Source organism: Hyperolius riggenbachi, chromosome 11, assembly GCF_040937935.1.
Source record: "Hyperolius riggenbachi isolate aHypRig1 chromosome 11, aHypRig1.pri, whole genome shotgun sequence".
In the NCBI taxonomy this organism is placed as follows: domain Eukaryota; kingdom Metazoa; phylum Chordata; class Amphibia; order Anura; family Hyperoliidae; genus Hyperolius; species Hyperolius riggenbachi.
The window spans coordinates 48,834,042-48,856,720 of NC_090656.1; the positions used below are offsets into that span (position 1 = coordinate 48,834,042).

The 22,679-nt window shown below is 43.4% G+C and overlaps 1 protein-coding gene across 5 annotated transcripts in view; it reads left to right on the top strand.

The window, feature by feature from the left end:
- Positions 1-22,679, top strand: part of EHBP1L1 (EH domain binding protein 1 like 1) — a 181,563-nt gene that overhangs the window by 106,950 nt on the left and 51,934 nt on the right. For all 5 annotated transcript variants that reach the window (XM_068260656.1, XM_068260660.1, XM_068260658.1 and 2 more), the window contains exons 3-5: positions 1,177-1,272; positions 2,632-2,685; positions 16,735-16,913. In XM_068260656.1, coding sequence (XP_068116757.1) covers positions 1,177-1,272; positions 2,632-2,685; positions 16,735-16,913 — 329 coding nt within the window. The remainder of the gene's footprint in view (positions 1-1,176; positions 1,273-2,631; positions 2,686-16,734; positions 16,914-22,679) is intronic.

Here is a 22,679-nt window from a genome sequence, read left to right on the forward strand (position 1 = left end):
CTGGCATCAGTAGTGTCTGAATCACACACCTGAAACAAGCATGAGGCAAATTTAGTCAGGTCAGTTTATCGAATCGAGTAGATAATCAAGCACATCTGTATGGGTGATATTTTGATGAAACACCTCCCACAGTGTGATGTCAGGACCTAGGTCCTGACATCACACTGCGGGAGCCTTGTTGCATTGTGGGAAATAACGTCTGTTTCCAACTGGCAAGCAACCAGTATCTCCCTCTGTGCATAGGTATGTCTATAAAGAAAAACTTTTAGCCTATCGCATTGATAGGGCTGTCTTTTTTTATTTTTTCCATGTCTGCCAGTAGTACTTCCACTGATGATGAGTCTGAAACAGCTGTATGCAAATTGGACTAGTATGGCTGTGTAAAATGAATAGGCTACAGGCGCACTGTACACCAGCAACTCTGTATGTGTGTCAGGGACATAAAATAATGATTTGCATATTCAGAAGGGATGTATCATGGGAGTTCCTTCTTGCTCACACAAAGCTGATTCATTTCAAGGTACCTTCTTTTTTAAGAAGGTATATTTATATTTAGCTTGACTAGAGTTGATGAGAGTTGGCCAATGGGAGCAGTTCAGTAAGGAAGGAAGGGGTGTAAGCAATTTACCACACTGGCCTGTCTCGCTTTATAAACAGCTGGACACAGGTTCACCCTTTGGCTAAAATTTGCTCTAGTGGTTTAGGTCTTATGGGTTCTAAAGTTCAGGAATTTCACAGAAACTCTCTAAATATGTGCAGCACGGTGGTGTAGTGGTTAGCGCTCTTGCCTTGAAGCGCTGGGTCCCCGGTTCGAATCCTAGCCAGGTCAACATCTGCAAGGAGTTTGTATGTTCTCCCTGTGTCTGTGTGGGTTTTCTCCGGGCACTCCGGTGTCCTCCCACATCCCGAAAACATACAGATAAGTTAATTGGCTTCCCCCTAAATTGGCCCTAGACTACAATACATACATACATAGACATAAAACTATGGCAGGGATTAGATTGTGAGCCCCTCTGAGGGACAGCTAAGTGAGAAGACAATATACTCTGTACAGTGCTGCGTAAGATGTTGGTGCTATATAAATACTAAATAATAATAAATATATTATTAAAATGCAACAACTATTACTGGCCTGTGTTTTACCTTAAATATAACTGATGTTCTTCTTTTTTTCAGCCTCATAGCTGGCAACCTGGGATAAAGGACCCATTTCGTGGATCTGTTGTTTGGGCTGTTCCTGAAAATGTGGACATCACTGCAACTCTATACAGAGTAAGTGTCAGCAATAGCAATAAAACACTGTGTGGTCAATTGCAGGTAGATTCTTAAAATTAAATAAAACTGGCACTTTTGAAATCAGAATAATCATTGATGGTATAAAATATTAGGCCAGGTTTACACTAGGGGTGATCAGTGCCTACACTGTTATCGTCTATGGAAAGAAACACTCACAGAACAACATTCAGATGTTTCCACTGCATCAGACATGTTATAGTGGCATTGCTATCATGACATGTGTGACTTCTGTCCAGTGTTAGTCCAGCAGGTCTGCGTTCTGTCACTGAATCGGACAGACTTGACATGTCGGACCAGGTCTGATGGGATGCGTCAACATGTCCATCATTCCTTGTGCTCCGCTCCATGGAACAGGACGTCTTTAGTGTCAAGTGCAAACCGAGCCTTAGAAAGAACCATGTACTGCCCTAGAGTTTATTCAACACAGTGTGACAGTGGGGATCAATTATATGTATAGATAAAAGACAGCAAACAAAGAGTAACCTTAAAGGGACCCTGAGCACGCCGTCTGCATTTAAGCATACCCACAAATAAATAGCACGGCAATATCCTCTCACTTACCGCCCATGCTGTAAAGCTTTATCCCCCTGGTCCGGCCAGTGTAAATTACACTGGGGCCAGCGACTCTCAGAAAAGTCGCGCTGTGACCCCGGAAGCTCCTCTCCTGCACTGAGCACAATGACGTGCTGGTCGTGCACAGGTAGGCTGAGAGGAGGGTGACGAAAGGCAGAGCATGCGCAGACCGTGTGACCCTCAGTCAGCGCATGCGCAGAAAACCCCAAAGGATGCTACTGAACCATTATCGGAAACAATTCACAATTTGTATGAATCAATACCTCGGAGAATTGAAGCTGCGATTGCCGCAAAAGATGGACCTACACCATATTAAAATATATTTTGTTGATTTTCAAGGTGTTTCCATTATTTTGTCCAACCCCTGTACCTTACACAGTAGGCCATCAATAAGGTATAAAAGATTTTTATTGGGCACTTAAATGACTGACCTTGGCAGGTGGTAACTTTTAAAGAAGCAGTGACCGTCTTCATATTGACACAAGGCCGAGTGGGAACAGTACTTCCTCACATGCTGGTGAGAGAGGTTGCCCCATCTGCAACCCAGACTTGAGTATATTTCTGATCCTCTGAGATAATACACCAGATTGGGCTCCCGGTGTCGTCCCTTTCCCCTCTTTTTTTTTTACTCTCTCCCAAAGAAACCTACGAACATATTATGTAGTACCTATGCAGTTTCACAAAATAGTAAATTGGGGCTGAGAACTTACATTTTTTTGTCACACTTAATCACAAAAGTAACATTTTATTTCTTTATTTCAGGACCCACACTCGGATCACTTTGAAGAAAAGGAATGGACATTCCAGATTGAGGGGGTAAATTCCACTCAGCATTATAAATTAATGGAGGTTTTTCCTCACTCATTTTTCCTGACGGTCTCTGATTCGGTTTTGTGAACTCCTGTGCAGGTCCTCAAACTTTCCACTGTTCTCCTACTGGTCAGGCTTTGAGGCTGTGAGGAGCCTTTTGGTCCTGAAACTACTGATACTGAAAAAACACATACTATTTTTCTTGTTTATTGTTCTTGTTGTATTTAGCATATTCTCAGCTTTGATGCTTCACTGGAGTTTCCTTCTGGTGAGGTTTTGGGAGCAGAAAAATGTCACTTCACTGCTACAGTGAACACGTCACTAACATTGCAGTGGTCAAGTCCCCAGACTTGGTGACTGATAACTGAGCTGTATTATTCTCTGTGCACATATTGCTGTAGCAAAATGTAGCCTTTCCAGTTAGAAAAGCAGGGAGAGATATAAGCAAACATCAGATTTTCTGTTTGTGATATATTTTAATATTATCTCAGTACAAAACATAGGAGTAAGTCTAAGAGACAAATCAAAAATTCAAAAACATCACTGTACATTTCCATTAAGGCTTGGACTACAAAAATGGCTTTTAAGGGCTTTTTTTCCACTATCCTGTGATCCGGCTCTGATGGCTAATGGATTGCAAAATGCAGAGTACAGTTTAATCCAATGGAAATGGCAGCAACCATTTCCATTCGTGCAATCCGATTGCAGCATGGTTTCCTACTGAACGCAATCCTCCTGCCATGTTTTGGCTGCGATTTGCTTTTTATACTCTGTTTAGAAGCTCAATCGCAGTAGTGGAGATTCGGAAGAAATGCAATTGCATCGCAGCATGATTGCATTTCAAGGTGAAAAATGGTCCTTAGATGATAGGGCAAAAGCACTACATAAAATCATGTGCCCTGTCCTTTCTGACCTTTCTCCCTGAGCGACTTAATCCCTCCAGCCCCATAAGCTTGTCTGAGTCCCACGCCGTCCTCCCGCGGTCTGCCGTTCAGCCGCAATCAGCCCCGGTAACAGCTCAGTCGCATCCAGTCTGGATCTTCTGCGCATGTATGGACCTATGCATGTGCAGAAGACCCACACTGGATGCAACTGAGCTGTTACTGGGGCTAATCGCAGCTAAAAGGAATACCCTGGTCTGGTTGAACTCGATGGACGTATGTCTTTTTGTCAACACAAATAACTATGTAACTATGTAACCCCAGGAGGATGGCGTGGGACTCAGACAAGCTTATGGGGCTGGAGGAAGCCCCGGGTAAGTATCAAATCTTTAGTTATTTTAAACTCTAGTTCACTTTAAACAGCCAATAAACAGTGAGAGACAGCTTGGATAAGGTTTTCTGCTGGAAAGTTTAAAGGATCATTATTTCTGCTTTGTTTTATAGCTTAAAGTGAACCAGAGACAAAGCACCCTCATGTATTTTACCATATATATCAGTGGGAGCACTAGAGAAAACACCTACCCTGCTCTCTGCTTCATCCTTCACTGCTCAGCCTGCTTCTTACATAGTTACATAGTTATTTTGGTTGAAAAAAGACATACGTCCATCGAGTTCATCCAGTATAAAGTACAACACCAGCCTGCTCCCTCACATAAGGGGGTAAAGAGGCGCCCAATGAAGTGTAAAAGGTTTAAAAATACACTTAAAACTAAAGCTTGAGGTGGCTTACCTCATAGAAGACAACTCACTTAGACAAAGAAATATTTATTAACAAGCACAGGCAACGCGTTTCGTGGAATCTCACCCACTTTCTCAGGCCAAATAAAGTGCTAATGCAATCTAACAGCCGTGTTCGGGTGCCTACCCATTCATCTGTGACATACTGCAAATGTTTGTTCTCCTAGTACTGTTTGCTCCTGTTATCAGCCCTGATAAAATCCCCGACTGAGCATTCAGTCTGGCTATGCTCAGGAATCATTATAGCTGAGTCTGTCTTCTCTGATGTCTTTTGAAGCCCAAGCCTGCCCCCTTCTGGCTCTGCTCAGGAATCATTATAGCTGAGTCTGTCTTCTCTGATGTCTTTTGAAGCCCAAGCCTGCCCCCTTCTGGCTCTGCTCAGGAATCATTATAGCTGAGTCATTATAGCAAAGCCGACTGAATGCTCAGTCGGGGATTTTATCAGGGCTGATAACAAGCAGGCTGAGCAGTTAAGGATGAAGCAGAGAGCAGGGTAGGTGTTTTTTCTAATGTTCCCACTGATATGTATGGTAAAATACACGAGGGTGCTTCGTCTCTGGTTCACTTTAAAGGAGTACAGTAAGGGAACAAAAAAAAAATGATTTTAACTTACCTGGTGCTTCTACCAGTCCCCCACAGACCTGTGCCCACGCCGGGGCAAAACGATCCTCCAGTTCCTGCTACTTCCGAAATTTGCGACTTTAATGTTGCAAGTCACTGCACCTGCACGGCCCTCGTCATGCGCGTCCTCTCTCCCACTGACGTCACCTGGAGGGACTGTGAGAAGCCCAGGTAAGTTTAACTCATTTTTTAATACCCTTAAAGTACTCTGTTAAAATACAGAGTGTGGTTTTAAAACTGCATCTGTGACAGAATGATGCAATGTTACAATAAAAAGCTATATCACTGAAATTAAAAATATGAGACTCTTTTCTTTGCTACTAATGTTCTATTCACTATCCATACTACACATACAATTCATTATATCATAAGGTATTTTTTGTTTGTTTGTTTGTTTGTTTTTTTTTGCTTCAGCATTGCTTTAAAGAGACTCCGTAACAAAAATTGCATCCTGTTTTTTATCATCCTACAAGTTCCAAAAGCTATTCTAATGTGTTCTGGCTTACTGCAGCACTTTCTACTATCACAGTCTCTGTAATAAACCAATGTATCTTTCCCCTGTCAGACTTGTCGGCCTGTATCTGGAAGGCTGCCAAGTTATTCAGTGTTGTGGTTCTACTATGAACTCCCCCTTCCAGGCCCCTCTATGCACACTGCCTGTGTATTATTTAGATTAGGGCAGCTTCTCTCTTATCTTTTACAAGCTGGATAAATCGTCCTCTGAGCTGGCTGGGCTTTCACATACTTAGGAATTACAAACAAGGGCAAAGCTGTTTGCAGGAAGAAAAGAGCAGCCTGAAACTTCAGTGCATGAGAACTGCAGGGAGAAAGAAACACACAAATGATCTCTTGAGATTCAAAAGGAAGGGTGTATACAGCCTGCTTGTGTATGGATGTATTTTCTATGTGTGGACATACTGTACATCAACCTACTTCCTGTTTTGGTGGCCATTTTGTTTGTTTATAAACAAACTTTTTAAAACTGTTTTTAACCACTTTTAATGCGGCGAGGAGCGGCGAAATTGTGACAGAGGGTAATAGGAGATGTCCCCTAACGCACTGGTATGTTTACTTTTGTGCGATTTTAACAATACAGATTCTCTTTAAAGAACAACTGAAGGGGAAAAAGTTTTGGTTAGTATGGAAACTAACCGGTAGCTGTTTTTATTGCTATATGTGTAACGATTTAGTTGAATTTCTTTGTTGTGTTAATTTTCTTGCACACCAACAGTTGTTGGATAGTCGAGCTTTACTGATTTGTCTTAAGATTTTCTGGCTTTGATGAGATGAAGGATTCAAATTTTATTGCTTACTAATGTAGTAAGATCATGTAGCTTTTGCTAATAAAAAAAAGTCACTTTATTTGCTTTTCGGTAGATCAGGTGGCCAGTTGTATTGGGCCAAAGCAGCATATTCAGACCTAAAACAAAAAACAAATATGAGAACCGACAAAGGACTTAAAATGCATTAAGGACTGTTGCTGTTTTTTAAACCAGTGTTTATTCTCCTGTTTATGCATCATATAACCATGTTGAGTGGTTAATCACTGACCGACAACCTGAAACAGCAAGTTTTAATAGCAATGGCATTCGTGAATGAACAGAGCATCAACAGTAAAACATAGTGACAATTACCAAGAAGACGTTAAATATCTCACACGGCACAGTTGTCCTCAGATAGAACCCCAAGTGGGAACGAATCCCAGGAGCCTTGCAGGGCTAAGCAGGAATGCTAAGTTCTCCCAGTCATGAGCATAACGTTCTCAAAACATGAATTTCTCCAAACATGAATTTAAATTTAGCCAATCAAAGGCTCTAGGTCAGGGGGTGTCAAACTCAATCATGTAAGGGGCCAAAATCAAAACCATACTCTAAGTCATGGGCCAAATAGTTTATTAAGATGTAACATTTATTTAACAGTCTCAGGCTGCTTTCACAGTGAGACGTTACAGGCGCACGTTAGAGCAGCCTGTAACGCAGCCCAACTGACAGCAATGATAAATCAATGGACTGTTCACAGTGCCCACATTGCGTTACATTGTAACGCAGCACGTTTAAAGAAAGTGCTGCATGCTGTATCTTATAGCGGCATTAGCAGCGTTAGGCTGTTTGCACATGCTCATTGATGTGTTTTTTTTAACTTTGGGGCAGCAGAGGAGGCGGGGAGAGTCCGCTATTGCAGCCAGCCACATGGCTAATAAATATGCACTGCACTGCAGTGTTTACTTCCTGGAATGGCCGCTTATTGGCTGGCGGGACCACGTGATGCGGAGTGTTCCGCTTACGTGGTCTCCGCCGGCGCATGCGTCAAAAAGTACGCATCACGGACGCATCAAGAGCTGCTTAACGCGGCTCTATAGAACGTCCAACTTCAAAGCTGACATGCATTGCGTTAGGGACATGTTATGCGACCTTAACATCGCATCTAACGCAACGTCTATGTGTGAAAGTAGCCTCAAACTAAGTGGCATGACTATAGCTGCCATGGGGGGGCAGCTCCTCCCCCCTCTTCAGAGTGGCGCAGTGGAGCAGTTTAATATTGGTGAGCTGATGGGGGGGCTACCAGCTACACAAGGGGGTTTGTATCCCAAGAGGGGGCCCCGTGGTAATTTTGATGAGGGGTCCCATGGATTTTTGCTGCACCCTGCCTCAAACTGACAATATTTTAGGCAGTAAAACTGTCACCAGTGCGCTCCTCTGGATGGGAAGGCAGTGTGCTGTGGTTTTCTTGCTGCTTACAATGATGCACATTTGAAGCTCTGGAGGGCCACATAAAATGGCGAGGAGGGCCGCATTTGGCCTGTGGGCCTTGTTCGACACCTGTGCTCTAGGTGCTGTTTAATGCACTAACTGCCTCCTAATTTAAAGGCAGCTGTTGGTTACCCTAAGTTGGTCAAATTAACATGGCAAACCATTTTTTTTTTGTTCCTGTAGCTAAAAGTGTCAGGAGGTAGTTCCCCAGTATCAGGAGAAGGTTCCTCCTCAATACGCTTCCAAGCCATTTATTGGTCCATTAACCCCCTTGCCGGTCCAATTCCCGCGGCAAGGGGACAGCGCAGCACTTTTTTTTAAAATTTCTTTTTTTTTTAAAATCATGTAGCGAGCCCAGGGCTCGCTACATGACAGCCGCTAAGCAGCGGCATCCCCCCACCCACTCCGATCGCCTCCGGCGATCAGAGTAAGCAGGAAATCCCGTTCAAAACGGGATTTCCTGCTGGGCTTCCCCGGTCGCCATGGCGACGGGGCGGGATGACGTCACCGACCACCGATCCACCCCTCAGCGCTGCCTGGCACTGATTAGCCAGGCTGCGCAAGGATCTGGGGGGGGGGGGGGGCGGCTCGGTGCGGCGGGTAGCGGCAGCGATCGCGTAACACACGCAGCTAGCAAAGTGCTAGCTGCGTGTAGGAAAAATTTTTTTGAAAAACGGCCCAGCGAGGCCTGAGAAATCCTCCTATGCAGGTTACCCCGAGCTGAGCTCGGTATAACCGGCAAGGAGGTTAATGTGATGAATAGTAAAATTGCCAATAAGAAAGCTTTTGACTTTAGTTCACTATACTCTCAGGTCCACTTACAGCTGCTTTAATCTATGGATATAAGTTAGGAACACAGTTTTCACTGTAGTTAACTTATACCCTATATCATTGTATGCTCAATTGTATTGTCTAACTTTACTTGTTGCTTGTAAAACTCGTATTGGAGAAACCTGGCCCACCCCAGTGCTGGTAAAACTAAAGTATCACCTCTGTTCACACAGATTAGTATGCAGGTATATGGTAACACTACAGCAAGTCGAAGAAGGCAAACTTGCTGAGTTTGTAGAATGAACTATGTACTGTATATATAATGTATATATGGTAATATTAATAAATGGAAAAGTCAGCCTTAGGAAGTAAACACATTATGTAAATCCTGCATGGAATGGATATACATTGAATTTTAATGTGACACTTTGTTTCCCATTATAATATAATTACTTGACAAATGCATGCATGCAGTTGCACATTGTAAATGCATTTTACCACACATCGCCTACAGCTCTGCCTTCTGCAGCTGTCTTTGTATTTGACTCCTGGAGCATGAGGACTGCTAATTTTAGTTTCCACACAAGCCAGTGAGGAAGCTAAGGTCAACCTTTTTCCATTAAATATTGAATTCCTGATCATTTCATGTAAACATATATCTGAAACACTCATGAAAAAATCATTTATCCAGGCCATTAAAATGAGTTCTGTCATGACACAGCTAATGTGACTGTGGATGGGTTGGTGGCCTGGAGGCAGGAGGTCACACTGTCACAATTTTTCATTGAAATGTCTTATTTGTGTTAATATTCATCTTTCCAGTCATAATTATTTTGCTATTTCATATGTTTCCAGTAAAGCAAAAGACAGAATGAAATTGAACAGCAGACTTAGCTGAGCAAGATGTGTGATGAATGGTTCACTTGCTAGTAATAAAGTAATACTACAACCCGCTTCCCAGGAAGATGGGATGCTGTATAAAATGTGACAGTCTGCTAATTCTTACATCCTTTATTTCATTGAACAAAATACAGTACAAAGACCCCATACTAAATATTAGAGCTGAGAAGTTTTATTAGTTTATGAAAAATATATGCTCATCTTCAATTTGATGCCAAGGAAACGTTTCAAAAGAAAATTGAGGAGGTGTGGCGCGCTTCAGGATGGATGTCCGGGCTTTGAGCTCCGACTCTGAGCTGTGGATTTGGGACCTATTAAGCAGGCATTCAGCAACAGAAACGCCTTAAACTCACCCGGCACCAGGGGGAGATGACAAAGAGAAGAAGGCCATCTCTCTGAGCCCCGAACCAAGCCCTGAATCAGATTCTTCAGGTGCTGCTAGCCAATAGGAAGGAAGTAGCTGGCAGCCATGATGGACTCAGGCTCTCCACAAGGTTCGGCCACGTCCTTTTCAGAGCAAAGAGACACCGGCCTTTTGAACTGCAGCCAGTGTTATTGCATTGTCCACGCTTCTAATCAAACTAATCTAATTCCACAAATCCTTAAAATGATGATATCAGCAGTCAAGTGGGCACTTAAGAGCAGCAGTATGATTCCATAACCGATGCTTTGAAAAAGGACAAACACAATATTGAAGCCCAATATTGAAGCCCATGATACCAGGCTGGACTAAACTGAAGCAAAATTGGAGGACTTTTAACCTCCATATTAAAGGCCTACTAGATTCCTTTACAGCACTTACAGAGTAAATGCAAAATCCCTTGACCACTTTGCTTCCCCAAATCGATCCTTCACATTTTTGGATCGATTAGATCTTCAGGGCTTCAGTGAGCTCCAGGAATCCAGAAGCTCGATGGGACATTGTCTTGAGGCTGCCCTAAAGCATGGTCAGTGACCAGATCCTAGCAGCATCAGGAGATCTCACAGATCTACCTGGGATTCCTAACTGTGCAAACCTTTGTAGTTTTGGCACCTAACAACTTACCAAAAAGGAGGATGTTCAGACCAGTGACCCTGGCCTTTAACATTAAAGGCAGACTCTCACAGCAAACACAGAAGAGTGTAGAGACTTAAAGCAGCAAACAGAGTTGAAGGTTCAAGACCAAAGCAACTGGCAAGGAATTTGAGGCAACAACCAAGAAGCAGCCAGGGGTCTTAAACAAATAGTCATTTTCAACGTTTCACTTTTCTATACAACCCTCCATTGTATGTCCAGTGCTGCGATATATGTTGGCGCTATATAGATCCAATAGTAATAACCCTTATATACAGATACTTTTTCACTGTCACACACCCCCGTTCAGCTACAACAGACCTTCACTTAATTTGATTCATTAGTAAAGTCAAGTAACTGTGCGACTAACTTCATTCACTCTCCTATGTAATTGTGAGCAATGTGTTTCATCTACATCAACTAGACCTGCATATACTCAACCAAGGCTGAGACGCAGATCATAATTTGACACTAAAAAATGAAACTGAGCATTCTGTACCAGGCTTTTGAAAGCCTTCGGCACTTTGTCCTGAGGAAGTGGGCTGAGAACCACAAAATGTGTTACCTGTGCTTATTAAAAATTCATTATATTTATATACATGAATTTGTCGTTATTGAGGTAAGCCACCTCCCCCTTTTTCTCTTCAGTTTTTAACTCCATTTTATAAACTTATGGGTGCCTCTTACCCCCTTAGTGCTTGTTTCCCTCCTTGTGAGGGCAAAGTCTGGTTACACTGTGGCTGATGCCACACGTCAGAACCTCACTACTGCTTTCCAAGACTGCGACCATCACCACCCACTCGGAGCGGAGTCGGGTTTGTGCATCTCCACCTGCTCCAGTGGTTGGTTGCTCCCTATGCAACCTCCCTTTGTGAGTATTCATTTGGCCTCATTTTTATTTTTATATACTTTGTGATGTACTGTACCACCTGGGCTCCCATTATCTCTGAGTTTTCTTCTTAGGATGCATTGCTCACCCTTCCACACAGTTTGTTTTGTAAGTAGCTCCCAAGTCACTTAGCATACTTGATCCCAAAATAAGGGAATACAGGTGAAGAGTGAAATGGTGGCAGACTTGTGTGAAGAGACATCCACTCTGAGTGAAAGTCAATGGAAGTCAAAGACTCCTTCATATCCTCATGAGATGTCCTATGTGCATGTTAATGCTGTTGTGCTACAATGCCATATAGCTTAAGTGACGTTATCCTTTGTGGGATCTCAATGTTATAGTGTAATTTCCCATGCAATTTAATTTGTTCCGTTGCCCTTAATAAATCATTTTGTAGATTTGCGTTGCTGCTCTGTCCAGCTGAGGTTAAATGATTAATTAAATCTTACAGCTGAGCTTAATTAAAAAAGTTTCTATAACTTTCAGTTGCCAGCTTTTTGAGTGGACAAAGAGGAAGCCTACAGCTCAAGGGAAGTGCTTTCCTGAAGGAGATGTACAGCAAAGAGCAGCAACATGAAGCTGTGCACATTTCAAATATCCAATCCTTTGTTAACAGAGCTTCATTTTGCTATTTTCCTCTGCAATTTTTTTAACCAACCCTCTTTTCCACTATGGAATGCGATTGCGATCGCGATTCTGATCGCGATCGCGTTTCAATTTCCACCATGCGATTGCGATTGAGCTACTATACTCATTATAGTCCAGCTCAATCGCATACAAAACGCGGCAGGACGACGATTGCGCTTTGACCAAAATCGCATCGCAATCGGATCGCACTAATGGAAATTGCTGCTGCAGTTTCCATTAGTTTAATGTACCTTGCGATTTGCGATCAGAAGCAAATCGCAAATCACAGGCTAGTGGAAAAAGGCCCTTAACTCAGCAGTGATATCCTAGCAAAGAAAGTCAGATTCTACTGCAAGGGTGCAGACAAACATCAGATGGCTGTCTCCATGTCTGACCAATAGCAGCTGGATTAAGAAGCAATCTAATGTCTGTACTACGATAGTTGTACTACCTAAAATTCAAATAAAAATGTCCGAGCATTCGTTCTGCATAAAAAAGCAAGTTTTCAAACCCCGGTTCCAGGAATATTTTTTTTTATTATTATTTTGGTTTTGAGTAGTCCAGAAAGGGCTTAGAAACTTTCGGAGGTTTGTATTTATGTTTGTGTCTCATTGAAGAGATTTTCCCTCACTTCCTTTTCCTTTGACTGCCATAGAGTTTTGCGCCTTTAAAGTGAAAGCATACATATGAAAACGGCGCCGCTAGATTTTGGCGTAGGATACAGCCGGTATATAGCTGATCCTGCTCCTGCACAAGTCCGGGCCGTGTTAATTACTATTCCCCCTCCAGGCCGACATGGATAGTGGGGGAATGATATACAGTGGTGTGAAAAACTATTTGCCCCCTTCCTGATTTCTTATTATTTTGCATGTTTGTCACACTTAAATGTTTCTGCTCATCAAAAACCATTAACTATTAGTCAAAGATAACATAATTGAACACAAAATGCAGTTTTAAATGATGGTTTTTATTATTTAGTGAGAAAAATAACTCAAAACCTACATGGCCCTGTGTGAAAAAGAAATTGCCCCCTGAACCTAATAACTGGTTGGGCCACCCTTAGCAGCAATAACTGCAATCAAGCGTTTGCGCTAACTTGCAACAAGTCTTTTACAGCACTCTGGATGAATTTTGGCCCACTCATCTTTGCAGAATTGTTGTAATTCAGCTTTATTTGAGGGTTTTCTAGCATGAACTGCCTTTTTAAGGTCATGCCACAACATCTCAATAGGATTCAGGTCAGGACTTTGACTAGGCCACTCCAAAGTCTTCATTTTGTTTTTCTTCAGCCATTCAGAGGTGGATTTGCTGGTGTGTTCTGGGTCATTGTCCTGCTGCAGCACCCAAGATTGCTTCAGCTTGAGTAGACGAACAGATGGCCGGACATTCTCCTTCAGGATTTTTTGGTAGACAGTAGAATTCATGGTTCCATCTATCACAACAAGCCTTCCAGGTCCTGAAGCAGCAAAACAACCCCAGACCATCACACTACCACCGCCATATTTTACTGTTGGTATGATGTTCTTTGCTGAAATGCTGTGTTACTTCTACGACAGATTTAACAGGACACGCACCTTCCAAAAAGTTCAACTTTTGTCTCGGCGGTCCACAAGGTATTTTCCCACAAGTTTCGACAATCATTGAGATGGTTTTTTTTTTTAGCAAAATTGAGACGAGCCTTAATGTTCTTTTTGCTTAAAAGTGGTTTGCGCCTTGGATATCTGCCATGCAGACCGTTTTTGCCCAGTCTCTTTCTTATGGTGGAGTCGTGAACAATGACCTTAATTGAGGCAAGTGAGGCCTGCAGGTCTTTAGATGTTGTCCTGGGGTCTTTTGTGGCCTCTTGGATGAGTTTTCTCTGCGTTTTTGGGGTAATTTTGGTCGGCCAGCCACTCCTGGGAAGGTTCATCACTGTTCCATGTTTTTGTCATTTGTGGATAATGGCTCTCACTGTGGTTCGCTGGAGTCCCAAAGCTTTAGAAATGGCTTTATAACCTTTACCAGACTGATAGATCTCAATTACAGTACTTTGTTCTCATTTGTTCCTGAATTTCTTTGGATCTTGGCATGATGTCTAGCTTTTGAGGTGCTTTTGGTCTACTTCTCTGTGTCAGATAGCTCCTATTTAAGTGATTTCTTGATTGAAACAGGTGTGGCAGTAATCAGGCCTGGGGGTGACTACAGAAATTGAACTCAGGTGTGATAAACCACAGTTAAGTTATTTTTTAACAAGGGGGGCAATCACTTTTTCACACAGGGCCATGTAGATTTGGAGGTTTTTTTTTCTCACTAAATAATAAAAACCATCATTTAAAACTGCATTTTGTGTTCAATTATGTTATCTTTGACTAATAGTTAACGGTTTTTGATGAGCAGAAACATTTAAGTGTGACAAACATGCAAAAGAATAAGAAATCAGGAAGGGGGCAAATAGTTTTTCACACCACTGTAATCCGGCTTCCAGCGATTGCTGGAGGCCGAATTATTGTGTTTTTTAAGCAACTTTGGTTCCGTCTTCTGATGGCACCGACGTTACTCACTGAGCGCCGCTATAGACTGATTCCCATTATAGTCTACGGCGGCGCCCAAATCTAGCAGCGCTGAAAAGCACTGCTCCGAAGTGAAAACGTATAGTCCTGAGGACAGGAAATGAGAGACAGCAATAATAAAATAGACAGGCAGTCTGCAACTTTTTTTCTTTATACATACATGATAGTGATTGTCACTTTTGGAGAATGTTCCTCATTTCCTGCCTTGACAGGAGGTGAGGGAAGTTCTTGCAAATGGAAACTCAAGACCAAAATAAACATCTAAAAGAGGCACTAACCTCTTACCACACTATATAAAATGAAGACACTATTTTGTCTGGAATTTCATCTTTGAAAAGCAGCTGGATCACTTGCGTTCTGCAGTATTCTCCAACCTCACTAAACCAATGTTATTACATCCATTCACAGGGTATCGTTCACTTTTCCACCTAGTTACTGCAAATGTATGCATTCTTCTTTTCTCTTGCACTGTTTCAAGTGTGTTTGAGCCATCTTTCAGGAAAATATGCTGCATAAATTATTGTACAGGAGAAATTGTGGAGAAGTAATTGATCAGTATTGAAGTCTGTGGTGGTCACATTAAAATCGTGATCAACTGTCATTTTTCCTTCTATAGGCTAAAACTGAAAAGCAGTGATATTTGACCACATGATCATGATCAGCCTGACACAGTCTTAGAAAATCAATCACATGCTTGTACATTTTTCTTTAAAGGGGCACTATTGCGAATTAATCATTTTTCAGTTATTGGCATAAATGATTTTTGCAAGATTATGTTTAACATAGTTAAATTGGCTGGTAAAAACTAATCTGTACACTGATATGTCTGAGGTGAGAATCTGTTCACCAGCTGAGTACGGCCTCGTTCACATTGCACGCGTTGCCGTCCGGATTTCGTCAACGGTGCAGGAGGCAGACATGCACAACATCAGAAGTGCATAGACTGCACTGTCTGATGTTCACACTGCATGCGTTCCAGACCAGTGCGATCCACAAACGCATGCTGCACGCATTTTTTCCCAAAATACGCGGCTGCAAACGCAGATGGCGGACGTTCGTTTTTGTTGCGCTCTGATCGCAAGGCCATCTGCGTTTGGTAATATGAACAAGGCCTTACCGACATCCAGATCAACTGTTAGCAGGCTCATCTAGCTGTTATGTCACTTCCTCTCCCCCCCCCCCCCCCAGTGTGAGGCTGAGATAGCAATCTCCCTCCTCCCAGTGTTGCTGGCTGTAGCTCTGTAGCATTGATGTCCGGGGGTCGCCTGCAAACACACAAAGATCACAGAGCAGAGCCAGCTAGGCTGAGCACTGTCCCCCCAGAGATCAGCGTTACTCACAGAGCTACAACCAGCAGCAGGGGAGGAGGGAGATTACCATCTCATCCTCACAGGGAGGGGGAGGTAATGACATAACAGCCAAATGAGCCTTCTAACAGTTGTATTTGTATGTAGAACAGAGGCGCCAGCAGGATAAAAGTCAATAACATTTTTAAAAATTGCTTGGAGGAAGTGGTGGGCTTGCCTCCCAAAAGCAGACACGAGATCCTGTCTTCATATAAATCAATACATTTATAATACGGTACCCCAAAAACAGTGCAACGCGTTTCGCAGGCCCAGCCCGCTTCATCAGGCAATAAACGTGGGGACAAAACAGAATTTCGGCAATAGCAGGTGTAGCGCCTCAGCTTTCTTGTTTCTTTACTACAGAGAGCGACTTCTTAATCCTGAGTGAGGACAGGTCTAATCTCCTCACCTGCCTATTGAGTGGTTGCCTGAATGGTAACCCATGTTTGTGAGTATAAATTCTCTCACTAAAGCACTTACCAATTGTCTTTAACATACTACACCATATTGGGCTCTCGGTTTTTTCTATTATATCTGCTAACAGTTGTAATCACGTCAGTAAAAGTTAGCTGGATGTCGGTAACTCAGCTGGTGAGGAAATTGTCACCTCAGACATATCAATGTTCAGATTAGTTTTTACCAGCCAATTTAAACATTGCTAATCTTGCAAAAAATCATTTATGACAGTATCTGAAAAATAATTAATTTGCAATGGTGCCCCTTTAAGGAGCATTAATGTAGAAAGAATGAATCACCTCTGATCATCATCATTAAGCCCACACATTTACATGTTTTCACATTTCTGTACAGACAGCACCACTTTTTGATATATTTTATGATCCATTGTAATTTTCTTTTTTCAACTGCAGGAGTCCCGGGGTCACAAGAAGCTCTTGGCCGTGGCTCCCATTGACCTTCGGAAGTTTGCTGCCATCTCAGCTCCTCCTCGGGAAGTGAAGCTAACATTCACTCCGCGTTCCGTCAAGGTCGTGTCAGCGACACTTAGCGTCACTATTGCCTGTACTTTGATACGAGAAGGCAAAGCTACGTAAGTCTTAACGCTGCTTCTCACTCTTTACATTTGACTTGCATGAACCAGGATTTCACCCAAATTACCGTGCAAACAACCTGCTTACTAAGTCAACATACAACTGGGTCTTTTGGACCCCTTAATAGTTCATATCTTTAAATATTGTTTGAACAGTGAGTGAGGGATATCTGATGAGGATCCTTCTTTCAATGGCAGGAGTGCAAGAGATTATAGGGTGGCATTCTTTGTCCCATATCAAGTCACAGACTAAATAAGGCCCTACAATACTGGTGTCCCACAATCTCCTAAACCCCTGTTATTTAATAAAATTAGGGTCCAATTTGGGAGTGGGGGAGGAACTAACGTTAGTTAATAAATAACTTGGAAATTAAATGCAATGCTAATTAAAACTAACCAGTCGCTGGAAACATTCAGGGGAAGGGGTAGGTCCATTACTTTCAGATATCCGAATCTGGTTGGATATTTTCTAAAATTACAAGATGGTTGTAAGGCCTGACAGGTTATGTCCCCAATCAGTCTCTATGCCCCAATCTATTGCCACTTCTCTGAGCCCGGCCCACGGTCTTCACCTATAGACAAGCTCCTGCATGAACAGGACACGTTATTTGTCTCCTGACTACGGTTACACCCAGGTCTTAACGTGCAAGGCATACAGACTGAAATAGAGAGGACAATAACCCACCAGAACCCCACTGAAGCAAGTAACACAGTTCAATAGTTCAAAGGTATCATACAGGGCTATTACCTTAATTCAGGAGGATGAGGCCCTCAGCGTTTATTGCCAGTAATGACAGATGTATCAGGAACAGCCAGTGAATGATCCAGGCAATATATGAGAGAGTTCATGCAAGGTCCACATGCAAGGCTATTCAAGCAACAGACAAGGATTAGTTCAAGTATAACTAGATCGTCCAGTAGCAAGCAATGGTCGGTACAGGTAGCATACAATAGTATCCAGTTAACAGGCAGAGGTCGGTCCAGGCAGCAGGCAAGGGTGTCCAGTTAACATACAGAGGTCGGTCCAGGCGGCAGGCAAGAGTATCCAGTAACAGGCAGAGGTCGGTCCAGGAAACAGGCAAGAGTATCCAGGAATCAAAGCGATGGTTAATAACAGCAGACAAGAATGAGATCCAGTAATTCAACAATGTGAGTGTGCAACTAGCCACAGCTATGCTTATCATGGGCGATGACTGGGAGCACTCTGCAGGCTTAAATACAACTTTCATCCAATCAGTGGCCGGCCACAATCCGCACATCCAATCACACAGCGGTACCCTACCTAGGTGTCAGCTGACACCGCGCTGTCAGCTGACTGTGGTCAGTTGACTATTGTTTACATCTGCTGAGGGCTTACTGGGAACGCGCCATCCGCCTATCAGCCTGTGTTGCAGCAGCAGCATCAGCAGGGAACAAGCGCCAAGACCCGGAAGCGACGGATTCCACCTGGGTCTCGGTGGAAACACTCTCAATGACAGGCAGGTTCCTTATAATGGTCAGATTACACATTATTATTATTATTATTATTAAGTATTTATATAGCGCCGACATATTACGCAGCGCTGTACAGTGTATATATATATATATATATATTGTCACTAACTGTCCCTCAAAGGAGCTCACAATCTAATCCCTACCATTGCCATATGTCTATATTATGTAGTGTAAGTACTGTAGTCTAGGGCCAATTTTTAGGGGGAGCCAATTAACTTATCTGTATGTTTTTGGAATGTGGGAGGAAACCGGAGTGCCCGGAGGAAACCCACGCAGACACGGAGAGAACATACAAACTCTTTGCAGATAGTGCCCTGGCTGGGATTCGAACCTGGGACCCAGCGCTGCAAGGCGAGAGAGCTAACCACTACGCCACCGTGCACTACGCCATGTACAAATATCTATGCACTGGATGCTGTTGTTGAAATTAGTGCACTTTTAAATATGTAGTGATTATATCTGTGCAAACCATTCTAAAGGTTCGTATACACGTCCGATAAAGATCGTTCGTTACGAACGATTCGTGACGTTTACACGATATTCAAATTAGACCGAAAAGATCGTTCGTAATGAACGATTGTGTACACACGTGAACGATAGAAGTATAAAGTACTGAACGACGAACGATTAAAAAATGCGTGCGCAAACGGAAGTGACGTTATGACAGGCAATAAGAACATGCGTTATCGGACGATCTTTGTACACACTGCAACGATTGAACGATTATCTTTCGAAAAAATCCGCCGGGTTGGATCGGTCGGATTGAACGATAATGGTCGTTATCGTCCAAAAAAACGATCGTTGGAAAATTTGGAGCGCACGATTATCGCTCCGATTGTCGTTATCGTTCGTTTTCGAACGATCGTTATCGTACGTGTGTACTCAGCTTTAGAATGAAGTGGCAGATTTACATTTAGGGCACTTAAAATAGTCCTATAATTAATCCACTTATTCTAAAAAAAAATGTAGCATCTGATACCTCCACAACTTTTAGAGATATAAATTGTTTATCATAAGGCTTGTATCACACTAACTAAAACATAATTCATCTGTCCCAAGACATCCTTAACCCATCAATATCATCACCCCAATACAACACACAAATACAAAATACAAAAAAGGGCTTCAATTCACAAACATAAGAAGAAAATATTATTCCTCACCTAATTTTTATTTAGTCGCTCATTCTTATCTGAGGGATTCAGTAGTTCTTGATGGTATTGGCCCTTAAAGGACAACCTTAACAAGAGTGATATGGAGGCTGTCATATAAATTTTCTTTTAAACAATACCAGATGCCTGGCAGTCCTGCTGATCCAATTGGCTGCAGTAGTTTTTGAATAACATGCCAAACAAGCATGCAACTAATTTTGTCAGATCTGACAATAATGTCAAAAACACCTGATTTGCTGCATGCTTGTTCAGGGTTTATGTATAATAGTATTAGAGGCAGAGGATCAGCAGGATAGCCAGGCAACTGGTATTATTAAGTAAATACTGGTAAATGTCCCAATGTGCTGACCTTTAGACAAATGGTGGTTGTACAGCTACGTACACACTTTAGATTTTCCTTGAGTAGGCTGATTGTTCCTGAATGTCTTAGCCAAAATTCTAAAATGTGTACTGTGTACTAAAAAATGTCGAACAGCAGATCTCCAGGAAAGGGCCATTACATTTTTTGTAAAAACAGCAGTTTTTTGGCAATTATCTTCTTGCCGATGTAATAACTCAGCCTCTACCACTTTATAAGAACAGCGTGGGGATCTAGCTTGTCTTACGCCTGTTTTTTACTGCTGAGTGGTGACTGATTGCAGTAATTAGTTCAGTTTCTTTAAAGCAGAAATGGAAAAAAAAGCGTTTCACTTACCTGGGGCTTCTGCCAGCCCCCTGCAGCCGCCCTGTGCCCACACAACCACTAACCGATGCTTTGGCCGCCTGCCACAGCTCACTTTCACTTCACGCAGTTGGAGTGTGCTGCGTCTGTGCGGCCCTGGCCCCATGCGTCCTTGTTCACACTACCCACTAGGCGCAGTAGAGATTTTCTCGTACTGCGGCTGTGCAGGACGCTCCTGGCTATGGGAACACGTACCAGGGCCCAGTGGTGGTCGACTTAGAAGTCGGCTTCCACTGCGTAAAAGGGAGCCGCGGTGGGGGAAAGGAGATCGATCCAGGACGGCGTGGGCACAGGTCGACTGCAGGGCGCTGGCAGATGCCCCAGGTAAGTGAAACTCTTAATTTTAAAAAAAAATTTTTTTAGTTTATTTCAGTTCCACTTTAAAGGATACCCGAGGGGACATTAGACGTGTGTATGTACAGTGCTTAGCACAGAAATAACTATGCTGTGTTCCTTTTTTGCTTTCTCTGTTTGGAAGAGTTAAACATCAGCTATGTAAGTAGCAGTTCCTGTCTGAGTCAGGACTGGGTCAGACTACAGTGTGACCCTCAATGATAAGAAATTACAACTATACAACACTGTTCTGGCAGAAAATGGCTTCTGAAAGCAGGAAAGAGATAAAAGGGGTCTATAGTTCATAGATTTTAGCTCTGGCATACTTCAATGAATGTGTCATTGAGCAAAAACAATAAAACAGTAAAAACTTAAAACGTAGATTTAAATATAAAATACAACTTATGAATATCTTAAAAGGTCATTTTTAGGAGAAGGAGGATAGATACAATTGTTCATTTCATTAGTTTATTTTCACCTCGGGTGTCCTTTAACCTCCTCCCTGTGTGACACTGGGTTAGCCGCCGGAGGGTGCCGCTCAGGCCCTGCTGGGCCGATTTACATCATTTTTTTTTTCAAACACGCAGCTAGCACTTTGCTAGTTGCGTGTTTGATCTGATCGCCGCCGCCGATGCGCTGCATCCCGCCGCGATACAGGCCCCCCCCCCTGCATACCCCTTGCGCAGCCTGGCCAATCGCCGCCAGGCTGCGCTATGGGGTGGATTGGGATTCCCTGCGACGTCGATGACGTCACGACGTTTGTCGCCATGGCGACGGGGGAAGCCCTCAAGGAAATCCCGTTCAGAACGGGATTTCCTTATGGGCAAGGAGACTACGGGGGGACGCCGCAGGGAGGGGGAAGCATGTAGCTAGCGCTAGGCTAGCTCCATGCTAAAAAAAAAAATTTGAAAAAAACCCTCCCGCGGCCGCGCAGCCGCACATATTATACCGCCAGGGAGGTTAATTAATGAGGAATTTCTCTAGAGCAGGGGTCTCAAACTCGCGGCCCGCGGGCCATTTGCGGCCCTCGGTACAATATTTTGTGGCCTGCGCCAGCAAAAGAGCCACGGAAACGAACTATTTTACCTTATAGTTTGCTTCAGTGCTCCCAAATAATCCGCCGCATCTCCGCCGCTAAACGAGGGCTGCAGAGCCTCTAAATCCCCCGGGCAAACCTCCACGACTGCGCAGAGGGGCAGAGCTTCCAGCTGTAGCTCTGCCCCTCCTGATGTCAATCGCCGCACGGATCGCCACCTCTCCCCGCCCCTCTCTGTGAAGGAAGAGTGAGAGGGGCGGGCAGAGGCGGCGATCCGCAGCGATTGACGTCAGGAGGGGCAGAGCTGAAGCTGAAAGCTCTGCCCCTTCCAGGAAATGCTGGCGGATTGCCCACCGGGCGATTTGGGGCTCTGCAGGCCTCGTTTTGCGGAGGGGACACGGCGGATTACTTGTAATGGGAGCACTGAACCAAACTATAAGGTAGGATACTTCATGTTCAGAAGAAATAATTAAAACTGTTAATAATGACATTTGAGGACTTTTTTGTGTGAAATTCCTTATGCGGCCCAGCCTCATCCTGACTTTGCCTCCTGCGGCCCCCAGGTAAATTGAGTTTGAGACCCCTGCTCTAGAGTGCTTGCTAGGTAAAATATTGATACCTAGGAAATAGAAATAATAATGAATAATCTTCATACTCTTCCTATGGGTACTTACAGGGGTGTAACTACAAATCATGGACCCCAGCAAAACTTTGATAGGGCCCTCCAATGTTCACACCCTTTTCCTTTCCTACCACTGGTGCCCTTCACAGCCTGGGGGCCCATCTTACAAGGGTCATCACAATTTTCACACCCATAACAAGTGCAGCCACATAAACCTCTGTTCTGAAGCGTGGACTCCTTTATTGGAGGAAGTTAAGTAGTTGGGGCCACCTTACAGCTCTGGGCCCCCCTGCAGTTGCAGGGTCTGCTCCCCTGTAGTTACGCCCCTGGGTACTTCTGCCGATAGATGTACTTATTTAACCTCCGCAGAGGATTTTCTAAGACTGAA